This window comes from Scatophagus argus, chromosome 20, assembly GCF_020382885.2.
Source record: "Scatophagus argus isolate fScaArg1 chromosome 20, fScaArg1.pri, whole genome shotgun sequence".
Taxonomy (NCBI): domain Eukaryota; kingdom Metazoa; phylum Chordata; class Actinopteri; family Scatophagidae; genus Scatophagus; species Scatophagus argus.
This window is the reverse complement of record NC_058512.1, coordinates 7,358,834-7,384,046: the sequence shown is the minus strand read 5'-3', so window position 1 is coordinate 7,384,046 and position 25,213 is coordinate 7,358,834. Positions and strand designations below refer to the sequence as shown.

The following is a 25,213-nucleotide window of genomic DNA, read 5'->3' as shown; positions in this document are numbered from 1 at the left end:
ACAGATGTCTGATGTCATCAAAGAGTGATTGTTATATTTCCTGCTGGCTGCACTGATGTTCACGTACTGTTCTGCCGCCTCATTAGTAGTCTGATAATGACACAGTTAATCAAATAATGCTAAAAAAAAATCCTACACAGCATAAATTTTGTTTGGATATGCTGCAGTTACGCATTTCAGTCCAAATGAAATGAAATGAAATTGCTGTGGTTTTGTCTCCTAGAGCATACATATCTTATATATGTATATATGTATATATATGTATATATCATATTTAAATAACAATCTGTCTACATAGGTGGAAACCAGACTGAAATACAGCCAATCAAACATTGAATAATAAAAATCAGTCTTTTACCAGAAGTAGAGCAGATGTCACTCCAAGCCACACAGCAGCCTCCTCCACAGACCTTCAACAACAAACAGCTTTCTTGCTAAAGTCTCCTAACTAACTTATGAACACACATCCTGCACATAAGCTTGTAGAACGAGGTACCAGAAGCACATTCACAGGGGAAACGTGCGCTGCTCATGTCAGTTTACAAGTTAGATAGCTAATTAGCTGCCCAGCTGCAGCACATTAACAGCATGTGACCTCTCTAGTCTTTACTCTTTAATACCACACACAACATGCTGTCTACTCATGGCATGTAAGCAACAGTGGAAGTTTGTTTACTTTGTCTCTCATTGCTGAGATCTGAGGAGCAGAAGTGAAAAAAAAAGGAATAAATAAATGAAAACGGGCCCCAGCATGCAGAACATCATCATGCAGCCTATATGGCACTTTTCATGTTTTCTTGCACATGTGGCCACTGCAGAGGGCAGTCAACCAGCCTTTATCCACCTTTAAATTGTGGGGCTTGCCAAGGCCTTCTAGCACTTTGGCAACCTGCTAGCCGCTATCAATGAAACCCTGACACGCCCCCAGCCAAACAAAAAAGAGCATTTCTGATATTTCCCTAAAAAGCCATTTCTTCCCTGTAACTGTTTTTTTTAAACAATTTTTTCAACAAAAACATATGATTTAACTGATTTTAGTCGGCATTTAAATCATATAATAATTTGAGTGTAAATTTGTGCACTCAAATTTACACTCAAATTACTGAGTTGTTGGGTAACCACAAACTAGAAGTTGCTGGACTTCATTTGCACAGATAAGCTCAATTTCTACATTTGCATGATTCACGAGCCAATGCAGTCAAAAGCACACAGATTGAGTGTACAGTCTGTGGTAACAGATTTTTGCTTTCAGATTTGCATTACTGCATGCGAATTTACCACTTCTTTTACAAGCAATGTAACCCAATTTTACGTTTCCTCAGAGGAGGATTAACAGATTTGGTTACCATTTTGTTTTTGGTCCTATGATAACTGCTATCCATCATAGGAAGCAGTTCTGTGATATCAGGCAAAGAGCCAGAGAAAAGTTGGCGACAAACCATTTGGGACATTTTGTAGCAGGGAGGGGGCATCCATCAGCTTGTCTCTGACATCTGGACAATATGCAGCCTGCTTTTTCTTCAAAATCAAATAGAATGGTGTTTGGGGTATTGTAAAACTACTTTTTAAGGGGATTAATCTTTTTGCTTTATTGGCTAATGGGTGCTCTCTGGGTAACAAGGGTTTAATCAACAAGATTTTTCTGGCCGCATTTGTTTGCTTGGTATTGAAATCCCCTCTGTTGTTCCTTGTTGCAGACAAAGCAAGAAGAAAAGTACACAGCACAAAAGACAGACATTATGTGCAAGGGGCTATGAAAAGTTATTGATTTGCAGGCGCAGGTGGTTTCAGTATTGTACTAAAGGATTGAAATAACGCTATATGACCTGAAGGATGCCAGACACTATAACTAAAACCATAAATCTTGTAGTAATATAGTGGGCTTTTAATAATATAATGTTTAAGTTAAGACTTAATATCAAAATATTTAAAATTGGCCACACAGTGTTTTCATTAGATACAACAGAATAATATAATATATATATATATGATAATACTTACATACTTTTGGGTATTCTTCAGAAAATTTTGGAGTTTTACTTGTAATGGAGAACTTTGGGACTACATCATCTCAACTCACTTCTTACTTATGATTCGAGTGCTTCTTTCACCACTGCGATCACTAGTATCTATACCCCAGTGTTTGTCTTATCTTTGCTGGAAATCTGTCTTTGATGGAAGAGGACATAGATAGATCAGTGTGTTTATAGTCAGAAAAAAATCAAATATTCAGAGGTTTTTTGTTTTTTTTTTCACTGCATCAGTAGTTTTGTATTATTCTATCTGCATACATTTGCTTATTAATTTCCTGTAATTTAGAAATACTGAATAAAGGAATGTAAAGTAAAAGGAAAGCAGAACATACATGTTTATTATTACACTGCAGTTCTGAATGTAATGATCATAAATGTGTTGAATACTGGTTTTAAAGGAAAGAACCTAAGTGTCTGTGTGTATATAGTGGAACAAAATGGACACGATTTTCAACCTGCTTACTTGCAGACAGGAAATGTCTAAAACATTTCTGCTGTATTGACACGTGTTTTTCATCTTGATTGTAAGTTTGCACTCCAAAGCAGGTCTCACAGCCATACTGAATCAATATTGAGGGAGCAAAGCTCTTGTTCTCTCTGTTTATAGATCCATGCCTTCTGCAGGACTCTGCTCTCTCTGCACATTCTGATCACTGTCTGTCTGCTGGCAACGTGACTGGAGACCTGCAGTTTATGCTGCCTTTATTGACAGTCAAGAGATACAAGAATGCAAGTTCACCCTTAGATGATTTTGGTTATGTTATATCTGACAGTTATTAAGGAGCATTTTAAAGCTGAATCAAACTGAAGGTGTTATATATTCCCTCTGAACATGTTGCACATGTTGTCCTGGAGACATAAAGATCAGCTTTAGTTTTATACAGTGGAAATTATAGTAGAAAGGACAGGAGACAGTTTTCTTTGGGGACAAGGTGTCCTGGACTCTTTTCCTAGCTTATTAGAAAACTGTCGTCTCAGATGAGAGGAGTTAATGTGATTGGTCATTACTGAAGGCTGACCCAACTCTGTCTCCTGATTATATATTCCTGAACGATGTATTTATTCCTGTTTAATCATTTACCTTTTTTCTACATTACTCTTGTGCCTAGTTGGTGGTCATACCAATGCATATTTGCACTATGAAATTGCAGCCAAGTACACATGAAGTTCTTGGACTGCTCCTTGGTTTAATTTGTATAAATAACATCAAAAGCTGTAAGTGCACAGCCATTCCTGCTATACACTGCTTACTTTGTGATCTACATGTCCACTGTTATGTTTGTTTCGCTTGGTAACACAAGCCTGTTAAGCTGCTATTTTATCTTGTTAGAAGAGCACCAAACATCCATTGTGAGTTTCGAAAGAAGTCATTACTAACTCTCAGAGGATGCAATACGTGATAGGTGAAAGACAAGCTATCTTGCATCCCTGCATTCCCATTAACCGACTCACAAACTCAATCGCCAATCCACTAGTCCTCACTCTAGACAAAGCCTCACCTCCTGACATATGCTACTGGTCTATCAGTCTTGATCAGCAGACATGTAGTCCACTCAGCTTTGCAGGAACTTTGTGTGTGTGTGTCTGTGTGTGTGTGTCGTGTGGATACTCTCTCCTCTCAACGCCTCCTGCCTTTCCTTCCTGAGAAACTGACTCAGCAGCCACTGTCAGGTCTACTTAATTTTGTCATGGTTGACTTCCTGCTACCTGCAGTCTCATCTGCCAGAGCCCCTTAATCCACTTGTCACTCACAACAACAAAAAGCTAGGATGGTGCTCCTTGAATGGAGACAGGGAGGTGGAGCATTGGTGGGTGTATGGGACAGTCGGACTCAGGGTTCTTATGCAGGTGTGAAGGCACAGGTGCATGGAGGCAGCTGTGGTACCTTCAGATTTATGAAATCTCAACACTGTTCCAAGATTATAGGAGCTATATGAAGAAGCCAATAAATCCTTTACAAGAAATAAAAATACATTATTCTACCATGTAAGCAACTTGTATGTATAACAGTAAAGAGATGAAAAAAAATCTAGGTAAACTAATGAAAAAAAAGCAGAGAGTAAAACCGAAGTGGCTATAAATTGTAACTGAAGAGCAAATTAAATGATTACATTACTGACATTTATTTCCAAATACAGCGGTTTACAAATTGCTGCTTACAGGAATTCACAGGGGTTATTTTGGGAGGTCCCTAGATGATCTGAGATATTGTTAACAATATATCTTTTCATATGGGTATTCAAAACCGAAATCTATTGGTCTAAAGTCAGATTTCAGTATTAGGGTTCAGATTGTCTTCACTGATATTTCCAACACATTATGCATTGCTGCAAGGTGTCATTCCAGGTTCGCTGTAGTGCCGTCTATTTTACCATCTGTACTCTGTTTTCCGCTGGCAATTTTGTGATTGCAGATCCATGCAAAACCAGAGAAGTCAAAATAATTATGATCACCTGAGCCTGAAATTAACACTAGCTCACTCAGTAGGTAAATCCTGATGATGGCAGGCGATGCAGTTCCATCTTCTTCGATTGAGAATTTCTACCTCTATTTCCATTTAAACACAAAGCCTCTTTGCTACTGAGGCTTCAAAGGTGCCTTTATGTATTCTCCCACATATTTGTATTTACATGAACAAACAGTGTTATTTAGTGTCAGATATGGAGAAACTCCTAAAGCGGTGTTTTCAAGTGTTTTGGCACAGAAATAGTTTCCTTATGGCATAAGATCCTGTTAACAAAGACGAATTGGGGAGAGAAAGACATTTTCAGAATAAATATGTTGTTTGTGTCACTATACAACCATGAATTGATTGTTATATGATTTATTTATTTATTTTGTATTGTATTTTGTAACTGATGCATCATCATACACAAGTCATACACTGACGTTGGGTGCCTATAAGTATACTGGAAGTATAATAGAAGCAAGCAGTCGCTGATGCTGGACTGCAGACTTTAGCAAGTTGATGCATTCACAAAACAAAACATGCCAGAAGCAGTGCTGCACACTCAGGTTCATTTGGACTTTTTTCCCCCCAATTCTATTATATATATTGCCATGCAAACTACTGTAGGTGCATATGAGCAAGGTCATAGCAGAAATATTGTCCTGGGCCCCTGGGCAGTATTATTTATTGCAATACAGGCATGCACATGGAATGATAATGCTTATCACTGTCTGTTGTGGAAATGATTCACAATTAGAAGCAATGAGGTCTGAGTTGTTGTGGCCGTGTTTCATTTTGATACTTTTTCTTGCAATAAAGCTGGCTTATGTGCCTTCATTTCTGTCGGCATTAGGTGAAATTTATGGCAGAGAAAGACAAAACAGTAGGGGTCATTACAGTTTTGACATTACGTTCAAGTCTGGGCATAATAATCAGCTGACAATATCTCGCCTTTGCTTGATTAGTAAACAAAACTTTAGAACACCATCACTCCATTCAATCCATTATTATTATTGTTGTTAACATTATTATTAATATAATTATTATTATTATGGATCAACCGAGCAGGTTATTTTGAGTTAATTTAGTGAGTTTTTAAACTAAACCTTATTCCAAGCTGATATGGCTTCCCTCTTCACCTGAGACATTAATGAACATTTGGGCTAATTACTGAAACATGCTCACAAGGGAGGGATATTCCAAAACTCTGGCCTATTTGGTTCTACTTTATGTTATTTATATTTTGGCTTTTACAATTGTTCTCCCAAGCCCCCTCTCCTCAGACTCCCTTGGTGAATGAGCATATGAATGACCACAACTGGGAAGCAGTTGTAGGCAGTAGGCTCACACAGCTTAAAATTTCCTCCTCCTTCTTCATTTTTTCTTTTCTTATCAGTCATCTGACGGAACGACCAGAACAGAAAGAAAAGAGTGTCCTCAGCAGAATGAAAAGATGGTCATTTGTTCAAAAGCCTAAAACAAACTCTGTGCCCTGTTCCTGTTTGTTAATGTTCATAGTTAACTTACTTTCAGCACCTTATAAAACCATTCTCATATGACCCCAACATGTGATGAATATGCATGTGTTGATCACAGAAACTACAAATCAGTCACAAGCATATAAATGTATGTTTTACAATCCATCTGCTCCTGCTCACATCCTGTAGTTTATGTTCATCACCTCTTCTCTTCTACATGAGTACCCGGGGAGTTTGTACTTTGAAAGTAGCTCATCTGTATGATGCTGTTCTACACCTTAACGCCAGTGTAAATTATTCGGCATGCACTTTCTTTGTAATTTTTTTCTTCAGTTTCTCTTTTTATTAAGCTGAATATAAACTATGTTTATGTTTTCCTCGGAGAAAATCTCTTACTTTCTCATCCTTCTCACATAAGGAGGGATGTTTGCTATGAGTAAGAGTGAGAGTGTGACTTTGACACCAGAGATGATCTTTTACTTCCATGTAGTATTGGGAGAGGTACGGGTTGTAAGGGCACTCAGAATCAGGTACTACGTTGTTGTTTTGTCTCACGAGTTTTGTTAATCTAATTAAGGGGAAAAAAGAAAAGAAAAAAAATATGTTTTATTTGTTCTGAAGTCCAGTTGTCTGGTGCATGTATAGAATTTAATGAATGTATTATTTACTGTATGCACACTTCTTATGACAAATAACATTTCTTTCTTAGTGCATACAATATTGACATGACTCAATTAATATGCACCAACCTTGATGGCATTGGTGGATATTTGGATCTCATGCAGCTTCCTCATCGTGCCATCACGGTCAATGAAGTAGGATGAGGCCAGCTGATGAAGGGCCTCCACGTTCTGAGTAGCATTGGCAAGCTTCCTGTCCAGCTTGTTTTTGGCCAGGTACATAGTCAGCGCCTCCTCTCCTACAGGTAGCACAAAGAAATAGACAAATGATCAGGATTATACATACTTAACACCTTGGAACACTGGAGGGGAGGGGAATAAATCACTTGATTCAAAGGAAAATAAAGTTAAATAAAGAGTAATGTAATTAAGGACTCAAAGGAAGACATTATCGGTTTATTTAAGGTACACTGAATAAATAATGTGAGCGTACTGTATCTTCATTTGTGAGAATTGTCTAATCCAGCCTTATCTCAGCTGCCAATAGAGCTCTTTACAGGAGAGATAAGTTAGAGTTCTGAATACCAAGTCAAGCAGTTTTAGCTCAAGAAACCGGATGCCCCAGTTTTCCAGGAACAGTCTCAACATTTGCTGCTTTATCCCCAGCTGGCACCATCCCCAGAAATGTCCCCAGATTTGCCCCTATTGGGATAGCATTATTTCCATGAGAGGTCTAGTGATACCATCCCAATATCACAGGAATTTTATTCTATGTGGAACAAATATATCAAACCTGGTATTGCTTATTTCCCCAGGAAAGGAAAAGACAAAGTTAAAGCAAGCATATACAATGATAAAATTAGTGGGTAATGTTACCACATCACCTTTTGCAGAAATTTAATTAGTGCTGAAAAAATTAGAAAAAAAAGAACAGCAAAGACATACAGCAGATACATGTGCAGCAGGTGGTGTGAAACACCCCCCCAGTTTAATTTTAAATTTAAAATCCCTGCCACTGCAATAAGGTCACAACTGTGAATATAAAACTGATTATGCACACAAAAATCTGCATGTCTCTAATCTCTCTCTATAAATGCAATCCTATGCCCAGAGTTAAAATTGCTAAAACACCCTCACCCTTCAACATGTGTGTGAATGGTAAATACTGTATGTCAAGTTTAAATGTTCACAGGAAAACGAGGGAGATCGTATTCAAACAAAAACCATTGACTTTTCAGTAAGCATCTCCAGAGGAAGAGAATGTGAACGCTTAGAGCAGTGACGGGGCCAAATATTTACAAAGCCCCAGACAATCTCTCTGATTTGCATGTCATATGTTTGTTTGTTGACACACTATGACGGGTTGAGTTGCTCACTCATATACACATCAAAAATTTCCATCTCTCATTTCTACAAGCAGAAACAGATGCATAAAAAGCAAACAGCAAACACCAATTCATTTCCACGAGCTCACACAAGCTTGCCTTCGAAGATCACTGTTCAAATGGCAAACCATATGCCTGCAACTCGCTCAAGAGCATGTCACATATGTTCAGGTTTCCAGTGATGTGAATGGTTATTTGTCCCCCAGCGATGCATTGGAGTTGGTCACTTAACTTGTGGTGACCGTGACTAGCAGTCAGGGCCAATGTCTCATGCCTGGTTAGAGTACAAGCACCGAGGGGACGAGGCCCCATTCTCTGACACTACCATGCTCTCTCTCCCTCAGGGTTTAGCAAAGTTACTTACACACACTTGACTTACACTACTGCACAAGAATAATGGTCCCACATTAAGCCGCTGATATGCCCTTTTTTATCTCCATTGCAACTTAGTGTGGCAGAAAGGGGATTTTCTCCACATATATTTTGTAGTTATTGCTGCTGGTCAAGCAAAATCATTATCTACGTAAAAAAAAAAATCATCTGTGTGCACCTGTCTGGAAGTAATACGTTGTGTTACATTATTACAGGGCACCTCACTGGCAAGCTGCCAGCATTAATCAGCTCATGCAGAGCTTATGCGTCTACAGCTGAAAGGTATTTTAAAACAATGTGCTGCTTCACCTGAAAATCAGGCAGTGTGTGTGTGAAAGGATGCTTCTACTACATTTTTTTTTCCTTTTGTGTTCATGCTTGTGAACCTACACAAGGGTTAGGAGTTCAAGAAGGGTTTCAAAGTAATGGAATGGCTGGGAGTGCTCCATTTGGTGTTAATGGTACGTATGTGGGTCATTTTATGGAGAACATTAAACTATACGGCTTTCTACAGTGCAGATGAGCGCTAATGGATGTTTGGGTTTTTTTTCCTCCCCCAAAATACTTTCAGAAACAACGCAGATTCACAGTGCACATACGCAGATACAGTCCAGTATGTCAGGGTTTATCCTTTATCATTTCTACTTAAACACAGGTGGTAAAGAGTTTTAAAAATAAAAATAGTACGAATAAATGCATGTGCACAATACATTGAAATAAGAAAAAGAAAGAAAAATTAAACTGATTTTCTATTCAACAATAACTAGATTGTTCCCGCTTAATGCAAGAGAAATGCCCAATTATGCCCTACACCTTCATGCTGGGAGCAGAACAACAGCAGTTACACAAAGATTCAAGTATGATGTGGCAAAAGATAGTTATGATAGCTTTCAGTGGGTAGTCGTCCACTACAACCCAGCAGACAGACTGCATTTGAACTCCAGCCTCAGGCTTCAGTGACCACAAGTCATTTCGGTAAACTACTTCTTCCTCTACAGTGCTGAATGCATGAGACTGTTGCACTCAGTCTCTTATCCAGTCATATAGGTTGTTTATTCATTAGAGAGTAGCAGGTCAAATGAGTCTTCAGAGCTGAGACACAGTGGCTCCTACAAGTGAAATCTCTATTCAGTAGCTCATCTCTCAGGAGTTTTTTCTTGTTCTTTCTTGCTCTGTTATGACCAGTAGTTTATGGTGGGTAATGTGAAGATTGGAAAACTTTTTACTGGATTACACAGTCTCACTTTAAGAGTTGGGGATGTGTTTTTTTTCCCTAAGTAGCCCAGTGTGCACAAAAATAACCTTTTCAAAAATGCTGTTATAATGGCTCTATGGCTCATTTGTCATTCGACACTTTCATAAACATTTGCATCTCTTCTCTCTCTCAGCTGTAATGTTTTAGACCGCTCTCTTCAAATACCAAGAGAATTCATGGTGAAACAGAGAGAGTGGAAAACTGATTTCAAACATATGAGGGAGTGGTAATGACAGATGTGGTGAAAAATGCAAATCTGTCCTTCACGCTTCTTCTGATAGAAACACCTTCCTCTAACATTTATTTACAGCCTTGGATGTGCAGTAACTAAGTCACCACTCTAAAGCTCGGGACACATAGACTATGGAGTCATGGAATGCTTTAAAAAGCAAATGTAAATAATAAAATAAATAATGAAATACAAAGAGACATAAATACAAGAAAGTATACGCTCTTATGACTCCTTAAAAAGTAAGTTTGGTTTTTGTCAAACACATGCTGGACTTACAGTATGGTTGGCTGCAGGCAAACTAGAGATGTTAAGCGTCTGTGTCAAACAGTTCTGATGTGTTTTCCAGTTTATCCTCAGAACTTGAGTTAAAATCTGGAGCACTGACTCACAGAGGTGATGTCTTCTGTTGGGAAGACTGAAATGTATTTGCCTTGTTTAAACTTCAAGCCTCCCACGCGTAGTGTGCACACAGGATGCAGTCGGGTCACACGTCGCACTTCAAAATACACATCCATTTATGTCTCCTTTAAAACATTCACGTATGGCAGAAACTCGACTTCAGGAAGCTGAAATGTTCAGACAACAGAAAAGCTGCGGGTAATTGTCAATTATTTCCTAAAACATCTTCAGCAGAAGCTGTCAGTCAGTAGTATGAGGAGAATGTGACAATCTTTCCTTCTTAAATGCTTGTTATAATGGATTTTACCCTGGCATTACTACAGCAAGACATTTCCACACAATACAGAGGGCTAGAGTACTGAATTTTTCATACATTTAGTTTAAACAGGTGTTAACATTTGTATTACAATTATTATGTTCTTTGCAAATAAATCAGACATTATTATAGATCCCCAAACATTCTTTGAACCTATAAAATCAAATTAATCTTTTAATATGCAACAACCGCAGCACAATTAGTGAGTCATTGCCTCCCTGCTCTTTGGGTGCAAAGTGTCTCCATAAATCCAGATAAAAACAACGGGTATTGTTACAAACATTTTCCTTTTCTTTTTTTCTTCTCTGAACATCACATGTTGGTGCTCAGTGCTTCCAGGCACCACATGCACCATTGTTCTTGGTGTAGACAGAGACCGATGGACAATAAAATACAAACAAACAAGTACAATGAAAAAAGCGATCACACTTTCGTTGTAGAATCGAATATTAAAACTGCACTAAACTTAAGGCATTAGTTTTAAGAAGGGGATAAGCGACACGGTTACATAATCAGTTGAAAGGATTAAATGAGAAAAAAAAGCACTGGTCAGTTGGTCAAACAGTCAGTAGCAATGGCAGAAGGGTTCATTTGCAAAAACAAACATTGCCATTTTGATTTATCCTGCGCCTTCCAGGAAATATCAGTTAAATTGGTGTTGGATTGTTCGTATAAGATAGCACAAAAAGGAAAAAAGCATTTTGTGGAGAGATAAGGGCAAATCCAGAGTTGAAAGAGCTGACTTTCAGTTATTTGACAGGGATGCATAGAACACCAGCAGAGAAAGACTTAAAGGAGGTGTCAAAGGGGCAAGCAGACTGGAGAGAGACCTCAACACCAATGGGCCTCATCATGTATGTTGCCAGATGAGTTAGGCTTATTTTGATCTCTTCAATAAAGCGTCAGCTGTAAAGTCTACTCTGCCTCCAGAGGACCAGCCACTGTCAATATCCACAGCGGATGTGAGAAAAATCATGCTGAGAGTGAATATGAGTAAAGATGCTGGATCTGAAAAGATCCCTGGCCGTGTACAAAATACATGTGCCAGTCAGCTAGCATATGTTATTACTGATATTTTTAATATATCATCCTCACAGGAGATTGCTCCCACTGGCTTCAAAACAGCCACCATCATCCCTATTCCCAACAACTGTGCCATGCATAGCCTAAACGACTACTGTGCTATGCCACTCATCCCCATTCTGCTAAAGTGCTTTCATAAAGTGGTTCTCCAGCACATTAAGAACAACATCCCAGCCAGCCGGGACCTCATCGGTTTGAATTCAGAACAAACAAGTCCACAGGGGGTGCCATCACCTCTACAATGTACTCAGTCTCCACACACATTGATAATAATGACACCTATATCAGAATGCTATTTGTTGACTTCAGCTCAGCATTCAAAACAATATCCCCCATGGACCTGATTGGAAAAGTTAATACCCTGCAATTGGATTTTGGGCATCCTCACAAACAGGCCCCAGACAGTACAGATTGGCAGTCACACTTCCTCCACTGGACACTGGAACCTCCAGGCCTGGGCTGTGGGTTCACCTCCCTCTTATTCACAAGGTACACCATGCAGAACCCAAATTATACTCAGAGACAACACCCACCCCAGCCACAGCCTATTCACCCCACTGTAGTCTAACAAAAGATACAGAACTATCTGCTGCAGTGCAAACAGACTATGGAGGAGCTTTTTGTCGACAGGCTTCTGAGACTTCCGTTCCATGTATAGAATAGGGAACAACTTTTTGTATTTTTTTTTTCTTTTTTTTTCTTTTTTGAACACAGTCTTAAGAAAGAGGAAAGGTTGGAGGCTGGACATGATAAGTATGTGAGCTCAACAGAGGATGGTTTTGTTTACAGACAGTGCTGACTTGCAATGTTCAATTACCCAAAACAGAAATATCACCAAAGTAACCTTTTAAACTTTTTGCAGTCACTCAAAATGTTGAACTGCGTGTGCATGGAACGACAGCTGCATAATCAAACATCTCTCATACTTCCAGTGTTCCTCAGTAAAAATACAATGTGCACCTTTGAAGCCTGGCAAACATGCTGATTTAATTCCCTTCCTAAATAAAACACAGACTGCAAATGTGTTAATTTAACTCTGTAAATTCTGCACTACTAAATAAATTAGAAAGTAAAACAAAAAGGTGACTGTGACTTGAGATTATGTTTCCCACATATGTCCATAAAGATGACTATTCCTTATTTTTTCAGAGCTATTAAATATACTTATTTGAGATAGTGATGTGAGACTTGAAGATCACCACAACAATGTGCATGTGGTTGCCTTGCAGAAGCAATATGCTAACACAAAAATATGCTATGTGATATAACAGTGCTTCAGTGTGTATGCATTGCAACCATATCTATTTAGTTTAGAGGACAGAAGCTCTAATGGGGCTCTTTAAACTTGACCACTCAACTTTAAGTTGCCTCTGAAATGAAGAATTCACTTTTTTCCTCTCAAGTGTATAATGAGCCCTGAGGCCACAAAGTGTAGGTGGCTTATAGAGAGAATTAGCCTCCTCTTTGTACTTCACCACGAGTCTGAAGTGCACATTTATTGGTTCGTATAAATGTGGTCTTTTGTGGGCAATTCCAAGATTGAGATAAGAGTGTGCTGACCCTTAACTTGAAACAAAATAGCCTCAAGGTTAAAGATAACGTGGTGATAACTTAGAGGTAGGGAAGAGAAGCAAGTGGTTAAAAACGTAATCAAAGGCAAGAAGTGTAACGAGAAAGAGGAAACCTAAATGATGATGTGATACAGTCAGCATGAGAACAACACTGTGGTTGAAAATGATACTGTGATTATTTCTGCGACAAATTATTTTCAACTTTTGTCCAATTTTAGCCACCTGGTGCACTGGTGACAGTGGCATTCTTAGGTGTCATATCTTAGACACGATTACATTTTCCCTTCATACAGTGTTTCAGTCCAATATTGTATTCCCAGTTTCCAAAATTACTGTTGCAGCATGAATCACATTACAGAGTGCTGTGTGCAATATTCCAGATCTAACCTTTCACACCTCATATTCCTCTGTAACATTATATGGACTGTAGATATATATATATAAATTCAAATTGCTTTATTAAATGCTTAAACTTTTATGGATCTAAGTATCAATTGTCAAGTTGGATTTATGTTATAATTATTAGACAACAGAACAGAACAATACAAAGGGAGATGATAGATGATAAACTGAACATAATCTCTACACCCTTCACCTTCAACCTGAGATGACCTTTATTTTCTAAACTGTGAAACAAATATAACCTAATTAAACCAGCTGAGCATGTTCCAAGCTCCAAGTCTCCACGTCTGTACAGTGTCACTAAAGAAAAATATGACAGAAATGACAGAAATATTCTGAATAATTCTCAAAGGCATTTGATTGTGAGATTACACAGGCACAAACATAATTTTACACAACTAGAGCGACTACTTGGCAATGTTTCATGCATACAATTATATAATACAGGGTTTGGGTAAAAGAGTGGATTATCTTACTAATTATATCTATGAAATGCAATTGGCAAAGCAATCACAGTTAGCTGCCTTCATGCATCCCTGAGAGCTTGAGATAAGATAAGAGATTCGAGGGAGAAGCCATTTATATTTAGACTCGGACAGCAGGGGTGCTTAACTTTCATTTTTGGAAGCACATCCAAAATACTGATAACATCCATTAGAGGCATTTTATTTCTCTTTCCAGACTGGGCTTTTGGAATTTGGAGTTTAATGTAGTTTTAAAAATATATTTGCTTACAACTGCATGATTTTGGAAGAGGAGGGGTTGCGGTGGGGGTTATTTATTATCCACCAAAACAAAAAACAGAATGCCTTAAAAACAGGCTTCATAAAATAACAACATTTCTTTGATAAAAATTGCACTTACGTAATTTTTAAAGTAGAGAGAAAAGTTTGGGGGGTTTTTTCCCCATAATGGAGGCTACATGATATGTGCTAAGTGTTTCTTTTATTCACCCTTTACAAGCCTGTCAGAGCAATACATATGAGAAACATCCTTTCCCACTTACCTGTAAGGTGCAAAAGAATAAGTACTTATAAAGAAGAGTATCTTCAGCTTAAATTTAGCATGTACATCACAATGTAATTACCATATGTATGTCTGTAATGGTCTCAGTGTGTCGTGAATGAAAGTGAAGCGATGATTTTAGAGCATTTTTCACTGGTGCAGCTGTCTTTTCAACTCTTCTGGAATGAGCATGCTTTTATCACATTTGGTCCATCTACCGCTTATAGAAAAAGAACATTGTGTAGATCTATAAAGTAAAACTACAAACGATATTATACTCTGATTTGCATGTAATCTTGCTTGGGGCAGTAAACAAGCTGTGAGAGCATTTCTCTGAGTTCTGGATGGGGGTCAGCACACACTGTGGCAACTGAAAGCTAATGTGATGCTTATTTTTCACGTGGCAAACTCTTCACACCCCCTGTGGGAACATGTCAGGTTTGAATTTTGACTCCCAGTCTACAGATGGTCAGGGGCTAAAATACATAGTGGCTATGTGTACAAAGTTAAGCCGATTATGCAATGTTTAACCTCCCAGTTTAATTGCTGTTTGTGGATCAGCTGGTATGTCGCCATATGGTTTCAGTGTTGGGTGTCCCCATCTGGCTCATCACATAAAATTAAAATTTTTACAATTTTTGTTTCCTAAAAAAGAAAGTTAAAAAAAGTGCATATACTGTTTTGTCATTTTTATCTCATCTTTTTCATACAGAAAACTTAAAACTCTGAGCTCTCCACAGTGTATTTGGTAGGTTGGCATGCACACACACAATATTGTAGTTTGTGAGAATTTATATTATTTTTAAGAAGTTACAGCTGTTTTTATCAGATGATCCCATGGAGTTTGGTAGCTGTAGATATAAGATTGTCTTGTCATAGCTTTAGTGGAAATTTTGCATCAGTGTCATGGAAAATAAACTAGACCGGATGGAACACTTGCACATGCTCAATGTGGAGTCAGTCCTGTTCAAGTCACCCACCCAGGACCACTGAGAAATCCACATACATGAATGTAGCCATGTGAGGGTCTCAACTTCTCATACAGCAGCCCCATCACAATTAACTGTCCATTGACAATCAGTTTAAAAATTGAAAACTGATTCAGATTTTAGCTTTCGTAGACACATGGGGTTGTTTGTCCAAATGCAAAATGTTTAGACACACTTTGTCATCAAAGATAAGAAGATTGGAAATGGCAGCTCATTCACCAGTGCTGTTCTTTGTTCATTCGAGTTTAGCTTTTTGGATACAAGTGCTGCTCTGGCACCAAGATGTCTCATAAAATGATTCAGTAAGTCTGCTGCTCTTTCGCTGTGGTCACTTTAAGTTGCCCTCATCTTGCTTTGGAAGACAGTCATTTGGTTTGTGAAAATGTATTCAGTCTGCTTTGTCTTGCCCTCTTGTGATGTAGCTGCAGTTTTGCTGTGGGAGAGTGTTTCAGCACCACTCAGGAGAACAACTTGACCCCAAACTGTTTCACTGAATTGTTGCAAACAGGCAGATGACTAATCCTGGACACTGTGGTCCTGCAGTTTCACAATATAATAATATGTCACAGGAATAATGATATTTATCTGCAAAAATGAAGAGAGAGCTATTTATTTGAATTTGAATAACTTGAATTTGAATTATTTGAATAACTTGAATTTCCCTCGGGATCAATAAAGTATCTATCTATCTATTTATTCAGGTGTTAAAAAGGACTCTGTCTTGTTTTACAAATGGTTGAGGTATTATCTGTGATTAATATTTATCACTTTAATGGAAAAAATTCTTAAAATTATAGGTAGTATACTTATAGTAGTGGTTTAGTACCAAATACAACTTCACAATTTAATACATAGGTATGTACTATAGATTTCTGTTTAGAAATATTCCACCTTCTCTTATCCAATATAGAAGCAAGGCTCAGACATAGTGCTCCATTATATTTGGGGCAAAACCTGCCTACATAAGTCACATTTGCATCCCAAGAAATTTTGTTTCTAAAAAGAGCCTCCCCAACCTTATCAGTGAAATAAATTCATTGACACAGCCTGTAAACAAGCCGCAGTTCTTCAAATAAAACCAGTGAACCTTTCTTACCTCCCAGAGTGGCTGAGATGAGAATGTGGGTTCCATATTTCTTAATGATGGTGTCAATGAACTGCTGAGTAGTGGGTCTGCGGCCCAGCAAACGAACGCTGCGCTGGAACTCAGGCATGAGTGGCACCGGGTTCCGGATCAGGTCCCTTCTCTCGATCGCTGTGTTCCTCACCTTCCAACGTGCAAATTCCCTGACAATCACAGAACAAACAAACTGCTCACACCAAAATTACCTGGTATATACAACCACACTATCAAGAGTATAATTAAAACAGCTTGATAACACATTAATGACCCTGACTTCATCTCATCAAATGCATTTGTGGGAAGCAATACACATCTGGTAGTGTAGACTCTGGTCTAATGTTTCGGATAATTAAGGCAATAAAAAGTAGGGCTTCGTATCGATTCAAATTTCAAGAATCGATTCGATTCCGACTCTCAAGATTCAGAATCGATTATCACGATCCGATCTGATCCAATCTGAGCCAATATTGATTGAGGTCAGCGTTGGTGAGGGTGCAGTGACTCACTACTGAATGAAGCTTACTTTTCATATTTTCCTTGACTGACTGCTACATGTTTGGGATGACTTCTTCAGAGAGATGTTTGCGAGACACCATAATGTAGTGCGGTTGCGTTACTTTCATTCGCCACCTGAAGCCCTCGTTTTCAACAACGGAATACGGGCGCATATCTTTGCAAATGAAGCCCACAATCGCCTCAGTTACAGAGAACATGCAGAATTGGCTGGTAGTGGTAGATTTTGCTTGAGTTTCATCTGTTTGCGACCCGGTGGACGGTTTGGACATGAGATCTTGGTGATGTTGTGGTTCCTGAGGTTGGTCGTATTCCCACAATACTTCACTTCCATTTGGCATTCCTTGCAAATCGCTTTGCTTTTGTCAAGCTTATCTGTCTCTTGCTAGATAGTGCCTTTGAACGTTTCAGGCGTTTTCAATGCCTAATATTATCGCTAGTGTCCGACGCATGTTCGTTGTTTTCATATCTGCACACATGTGCATGCGTGAATTAAACGTATGAGGAAAATGTATTAAAATAATGGATCTTTGGACGTAAGAATCGATCTTAATAATCCAAAATAATATGAGAATCGATTCGGAATCAGAGAATCGATTTTTTGAACACTGGTCAAAAATTCAGATTAAAGTTCATTTTAAGGCAAAATGACACACATTTGTATGCTGTGTTCATTTCTTCACTCTGACAAAAACATCATTTTTTCCTTTGAATGTTCTTTGCCGGTGTCCTATGATGTTCATCTGTGATCGATTTTCATTTAAATTGCTCAAGGTCCTTTTCTCTGCATAACACTCAACTTGAACCTTACAAAAAAATAAAAACCAACAACAACAACAACCAAGTGACACCAAGGGACAAAATAAAAACCAATACTATAGCTTGTGAATCTGTTCACCATTCTCTCTTTGTTGTTTTTGACTGCAGCATAAATATTAAAAAGATTCAGCAAACTATTTGTATGGATGTTCATGATGTTTGCTTCTGCACCCACTGAGAGACACATCAAGAAAACATTTCTACACACAGACATTACAGGCGTCTCTGCAACTCTGAGGGTTACAGAAAAACCAAATATTGCTGCCCTGAGGATAAAAACACTACTTTTTCTTCAGTGGTCTGAAGAGAAGGCATGTTGTTAGTGAGTCAGGGGCTAATGCCTGCATATCCAGAAACTAAAAGTCAGTGATTGGGAATTCATGTAAGTAGGTTTCTTTGTGAGTTAAAATTGTTGGTGCAGAAAGTTGCATACAAATTTAAATATTGTTATTGTTATGAAAGAAGGTGTTGCTACATGTAGTTCAATATATCTATTTTTTTAGGGAAAGGCAAGAGAAAAGAAAAGGGTTTCTGATGTGTTGGTTCCTTTAATGCGAACTCAATAAACAGCTGTTTTCATCATCATTTGCTCTGTTGATCTCAAAAATGTTTCTGTTTCCATATGGATTGTCAACATTCGCAAACATCACAATCAAACATATGGACAAGTTCACACTCTCCTCACTGCAGGGATGAGCTTAAAAGTAATTCTTCTTAGTCTATAGACGGGGGAAATGCAATTTCCTAGTTACTGACTGATAGTTTTAAAAGCATTTCCCCCAGATTAGACTAGATTAGATTTATATTGAATTTAGATGTATTTAATGATGCAAACCTAAGTATATGATGAGCCCATTTATGATGAGTCCAATTACAGTACGTGTGTGACTTTAAGTACAATAAATGCTCCATCAGATCAAGTATAAAAAAAGGCTTTATCTTCTCGATAATGTATCCCTAAAAGCCTGCTTTAAATGAGATCAGAGTTGCATTCAATGAAGGCATATAAATCCGCTGTAAAAACGAACCAGCAAACAGAGAGACAGATAAATTAAAAAGAATAAAATGGAAAAGCAAACACACACCACAATCCAAGACCAAGCATGTTTAGTAGATTTTAGATGCTCCTGGGGCTTTCAGGATATCCTGCTAAAATGCATTTAAGGCAACAGTTGGTTGATAAAAGTTGTTAGTTGTTGTTAGAGTTGTTAGATTTTGGGAGTGAGGAAGTAGGAAGTATTCAACTGAAAATGACCACCTCCTCCTCTCAGGACTCATGAACATGAACATGCGACCGTGCAATGCCCAACTACACTGACTGTTCCAAAGATCCAGCAAGGAGATGTATTTATTACGTTCAACAAGATGTCTTAGCTTTTTGGTCTACAAAATACATAAATAAGCAACTTGTTTAAATGCTGCAATAATATAAACACAAGCAAAATAGCCAACATGCCTCAGTCCAAAAAGGCTACCTGGTTAGGCAATTACTACTCACAGCTGTACCTTTAAGTCAATCTTGAAGAAATTAAATGGGAACAGAATACACACAATAGGAGCAATTCTACAACCTCAGGTTTGGTGAGATTAACTCCCTAAAACTGATGATTTTTGTGGCTGTAAATACAAAATGTTAGTCATGGGGTCCATGTTTGCTTAAGTTGCGTTGCCATATTTCTAGGCACTGCAGATTGCAAAACGTTTTCAAGGTTTCTGTGAAAGGCTATGATGTTGTTGGTAGTCAATGTGTCCAATCTCCTGACCGCTGCCCATGACAGGTGTCTACACTCACAACAAGCTACTCTGAAAATGTGCAAATAAACTTGTGCACTTGATTGTAATAAAAACAAACTAAGAAATACACAAGAAGTTGAAATAAAAGGTGCATTGTACGAATTCTGCCAGGAACATGCACACAGTAAGCATCTTTTCAATATGCTGCAGCTTATTGAAAAAGCATTTTAAAAACACCATAATATTGTAAAGGTTTGTTTAAGAGATTGTTTTATTGCCCAGTGGTTCTGTTATCACCCCATAAAACGATTCTGTAATTGAAAAGTAAGCAGTGTGGTTAAAAGCTACATGATAATGCTTTATAACAACTTCATCCAAAGCTTTCTGCTGAGATTTTTTTCCTTCACAGCCCTCAGTTGCTCCCCATAAAGATTTAGCCATGAATAGGTGGTCAGATTGATCGTTGGTTACTCTGTTTAAATTCTCTGACACACAGTCAGCGATGTGTCAGTCTGCCAGAGCGTGGCGAGACTGCAGCACTTTTTAATGCTCTATTCAGCACTCTGCATTAGCATTTAAAGTTGAATTCCCCCTGCCAGTGGACTGTTTCATATACACAACCTCATAATGTAACCAGCATCTCAAAGGTAATCTTGACAACCCTCTCAAGGAAGATGTAAATGTAGACATTTAGTTGTAACAAAGAGCAGAAAGAAGTGAATATGTAGTCTCAGAATAAGTGAATGAATGCTTATATAAAGGGAATGTTGGCTCTAACCCTGTGCTGTGTTTTGCATACTCTGATCAGATACCCCATCAAGTATTTTTTTCCAGCTAGATGTTCACAAATACTTCGTGGCAGAGTTGCAGATTTACTACTTTCTGACAACTTTGCAATTCCTCCACATTGCAAAGACACAAGTCCTGGTAGGACTGGTCTCCTCACTAATGCTAGTACGAGCTGATTCAGCTCCTATTCCGTGACTAAGCTTTATAAGGAGTATACATTGTTATTATTTCTGAAATCTGGAGCATTCGAGCCAGCAGAGCTGAGAGAGAGACTTTTTGTTTGCAGCAGATGTACCCAAATTTCTTCCATTCAAATCTTTGCCTAGCTGTCTCACTGTATCCCTTGCTGCTGTTAACTCCCTCAGATATCAATTCATTTTCAGTGAATCCTCTGCATGACTTCGTCACTGCCAATTATTACATAAAACTTCATATGGCAGCCATACGTACTTGGGCCCTTCTGCCCTAGATTAGACATGCCAGCAGATGGAACCCACGACATGATTCAGTGCTTTACTTCACAGCTCCAAGACCGGTTTAATGACCTATCAAAGGAAGTTAAGAGGAGATAAATGGCACTGCAGCTGCATAGGAGGAAAATGGAAACGTAGGTGATTATTACTTTTTGGTGCTCATGTAACTCGCGTAGGAGGGTGGGCACATTTGCCTGTGTGGAAGTGTCTGTGACCTGCAAAACATACAGGATACATAAATAGAGGGCCATAAATAAATAGTTTATTTTATAAATCCTGTAAATGGTACTGACTGCCTGATACAATACATTTGCTGGTGCAGCCTTATACTGTATATATTGTATGGGGGACCCGTATGCATGATAATATGCACTCACTGATCCCCCATATATTCATAAATTCTAGCAAGCAACATTTAAAACAAAGAGTTTGTTGTATAATAGAGGAGATAGTTTATTTATTTATTATTCTTTAGAGAATCAGTGAATGACTGTTAATTCTCCTGTACAGTCATTAAAACAACCATCTCGTCTGATTCCATTCCATCCAATGTTTGTGTCAGCACATTTTAGTCAAGCACACATGAGCCATAGCTACTAGGAAATACATTATTGCAATGAAACTGCCAACCTCCTCATCTCACACACTGAAGGGGGGTGTTTTTTCTCCAGAGATCATTTGTTATAATGAATGTACTGGCTGCTCTAACATGTGTGCTTCTATTTTAGACCTCAATTGAAATGCTTGAAGAAAAGTAATGTGCGGACACGTCGGGTGTCATGAACATGTAAGTCATCTTTTCAGGATCAGCTGGATAAAAAATGCAATGTATAACTGAGAAGGCAGAAGGAAAACAAATTAAAAATTTAACAGAATGCCTTAGGACATTTCTGCCAATGTCCTGGTTTTATTATTTTGGATTTATTGATGTTTGAAATGGATGTAACCATTGAGTCTTTGCATATGTATACTATGTATGTATACTAAGCCAGTTCAACTGAATCAATCTGCAAAAAACAAAACTAATGATAAACAGGATTTATTACTTTGACTTCAGTAATGATCAACTTAAAATGCTTTGAACCAAATAATTTGCAGTTTCAAATACTTGATCATGCGTTAGACCAGAGGATTAAAATTGTGCTGTTGGACACTGAAATTATAATCCTTATTGTTTTCATGAAATTAAAAATTACCATTAAGCATTTTTCCTGCAGTAATCATTCAGTGTATTTACACTGAGTAATTACTTTCGTGTGCTTTCTTTGTTTGTGGCAGGGTCTACTGTTGAGTGGAAAACTACTCCTGTCATGTGCAGCAAGAATTAGGTTGCAATCAGTTTGTTTGGCTGTACTGAAAACAGAAAACCCAATTGGTCTCACAGTTGTTCTTCTGTTTTATTTTGGACAGATCTTTTTGCTTCTGGCTAACTTTTTTCACCAATCTTGAGGACCATCACTTCGTGATTTAAACTTTAAGGAGTATATTTCAAATCCTACATGGCCTTCATCACTGTTATGCCACTCAGGATACTACTACTCCCACATTAAAATGACAATGATACCTTATAACAATAGTTCAGTGCATTACAATATGATTATAATACTTTTCTTTTATTATTTTTATTTTGTATTACAGCATAATTGCTTGTACAGGTATGAATACAAGGTTAATACAAGGTTATGAATATTATCGTGCTCTCTGCAACCATAATGGATAGAAAGTGTGGCTATTTCATGTCATAACACCTCCTAGGCAGCATGTTGTCTCTTCAATTACAGCTGAGCTATACTGACATCCACTGAATATTCCATAAAGCTCTGACAGAGGCAGGAAACGACCATCATACAGTGTGTCACCAGAGGCACGTTGTTGATCCTGCTGCTGGAGCCCAGATTAAAAAAAAAAAACCTTGAGAGCGTATGACAGACATTCAAAGTGAAAGTGTGGCAGCACAGAGGAAAGAGAGGCACAGTTTTGTAGAAAGAAAATCTCTAATTAGTTGAGTTGCTCTGCGGGACACAGAGACGTGTTTTGGATGCCTCATGAATGACATGAGAAAACAATAAAAGCAGGAGTGTCAGTAAATTACGGAACTTGTCGTACTTGGCTTCTTGTCTTCTTCTCATACTGTTATCAAAGTATCAACATGCAAATGCATTTCATATTCAGAAGCAAGTGTTATTCAGTTACATCTTGACCTCTGTCAGTCTGTGGTTAGAAAATTAAATAAAAAAAATAAAATTGATAAAAAGGCTGTGCCAATTTCTCTTCAGTTGAGGCAACCAAACAGCCATTTATGATAAAACAGACCAAATAAAAATATTACACCTCACTATAAACATGTTAGTGGTATCAAAACACCCTGACTTTATTTGAAGCAGACAAGATGTTGTCATAAAGGGCAACAGTGTGGCACTCAGTGTTTTACAAGGAAGATTTAAAGGATGCATTTGCTTTTAAAAGGAAAAAAAAAATCCAAGAACAAAAACAGACCAAAATAAATCTTGCTCATATCATTCAGTGACTGCAGTGTTTTATCAGGACACATACAGTGTCATTTAATTCTATTAAAGTGAAAAATATTGCCCTAAATGTTGCATGAGCATTTTTTAAATTTGTCATTTCTTGTGCTTCAGCTTGTAATGAGACTAATGACTGAAACCAGCTCATTGCACTTTTTTAATTAAATACACATTTTGGCTTATAGTTATTGAATCAAAGTACTATTTTAACAGATGTGAAAGATTAAACAAAATCTGATCTAGAATTGAATCTCCCTCTACTGACTCACTAAGACAACGTTGATCTTTGTACAGTGCTCTTACTTTTAGTAGTAATTTCAAGTTGTAATAACCTCCATGATATGTCATACAGCAGACGAGAGAGCAGGAAAGAGTAGAGCTTTGATGTTCTTTGTATTCTATTTGTAACGATCATTTTTACACAGACTGTCAGAAAGACGATGATTCAACTCTATAGCTGCACCTTATGCTTATGTTGTACTGAGTTACATCATAATTTAAAAGTAGTAACAGTATAAAGCCTGCCTATCACAGAAGAATGTCATTTGGTGCAATGGAAAATAGCATTTTTTATTGATGTTGTTTTAAAAATGTAAAATTTGAAGTGCTTTGAGAGTGAGATGAAACAGACAGTAGCAAAATCTGAAATTATTTATGAGGGCAACAAATTTACATTTGTTTCAAAAAAAAAAAAGCATGAGGAAGGATTTTGGCATGAGTTTGACCTTGTTCCAGGAAAGTTAATATTTGGTTGTTGATGTTATTGATTGATTAACATACCACAGTATTGTAAAATTAAAAGGTGTTATTGTTATTATAATTATTATTAATTCTAGATTGGTGTGACACATAACATAAAAACACAAAAGTATTAAATTGTTTTAGCGCAAAAAATACTCTTAAAGGAACTTTCATTCATTTTTAACCTCAAGCTTTTTATTTATAGATAAAGATACAATATTCAATATGCTGAAAGTCTCACTATATAGAAGGATACAATATTTACCCAGCTGACGCCACATCAAATGTTTAATTCAGAATGACATTATTTTGTAAACCCTGGTGTTCTATTGCTTCTGGAAGTCTCCACACCATACGTGATTGTTCCTTCAGCTTCCTTCACATTTACTCTGCAGTCATCCACTTCTGCATATCACCTTTAACACAGTATGTTTCATATCTGGTGAGTCATTCACTTCTGCTATTTTTGCCCATTCTTGCCCCCCATTTCTTTTTCCATTTTAACTGAAGAATTTGTTTCCCCTTCAAGATTGCAGTTGTTTTCATGGTGCCTGTGAAACTTCATGGAATAAGCTGTGTTTGTTTGGTGCCACTGATGTTGTAGTGTTTGCTCGTGCTGATGTGAGAAGGAACAGATAACATCAGTTTTCAAGCTTTGAAGGATGAAGGATGAAGGATGAACCCTTCATTTTTTGTCATTTGTTCCACTACTTGTTTGTTAGGGATGACTTGACTAAAACTTCAGTTGCTGGTTGAAAAGGATACAATACAAAAACAGTCACATTTATTGTCACATTATAAAACACTCAATCAAAGATGTGGAGATGTCAATCTGTCTATCCAGTTACTACACTGAAAGTCTAAATCAGCTGTACACATTAGGGCTTCATGCTAACAGTATAAAGAG

The 25,213-nt window shown here is 37.7% G+C and overlaps 1 protein-coding gene across 1 annotated transcript in view; it reads right to left on the bottom strand.

Moving 5' to 3' along the window:
* brinp1 (bone morphogenetic protein/retinoic acid inducible neural-specific 1) overlaps positions 1 to 25,213 on the bottom strand; it is a 103,226-nt gene that overhangs the window by 36,175 nt on the left and 41,838 nt on the right. Inside the window, exons 3-4 of the mRNA XM_046375526.1 lie at positions 16,686 to 16,876; positions 6,710 to 6,879 (exon numbers count right to left, since the gene is read on the bottom strand). Of these exons, the coding sequence (XP_046231482.1) occupies positions 6,710 to 6,879; positions 16,686 to 16,876 (361 nt within the window). The remainder of the gene's footprint in view (positions 1 to 6,709; positions 6,880 to 16,685; positions 16,877 to 25,213) is intronic.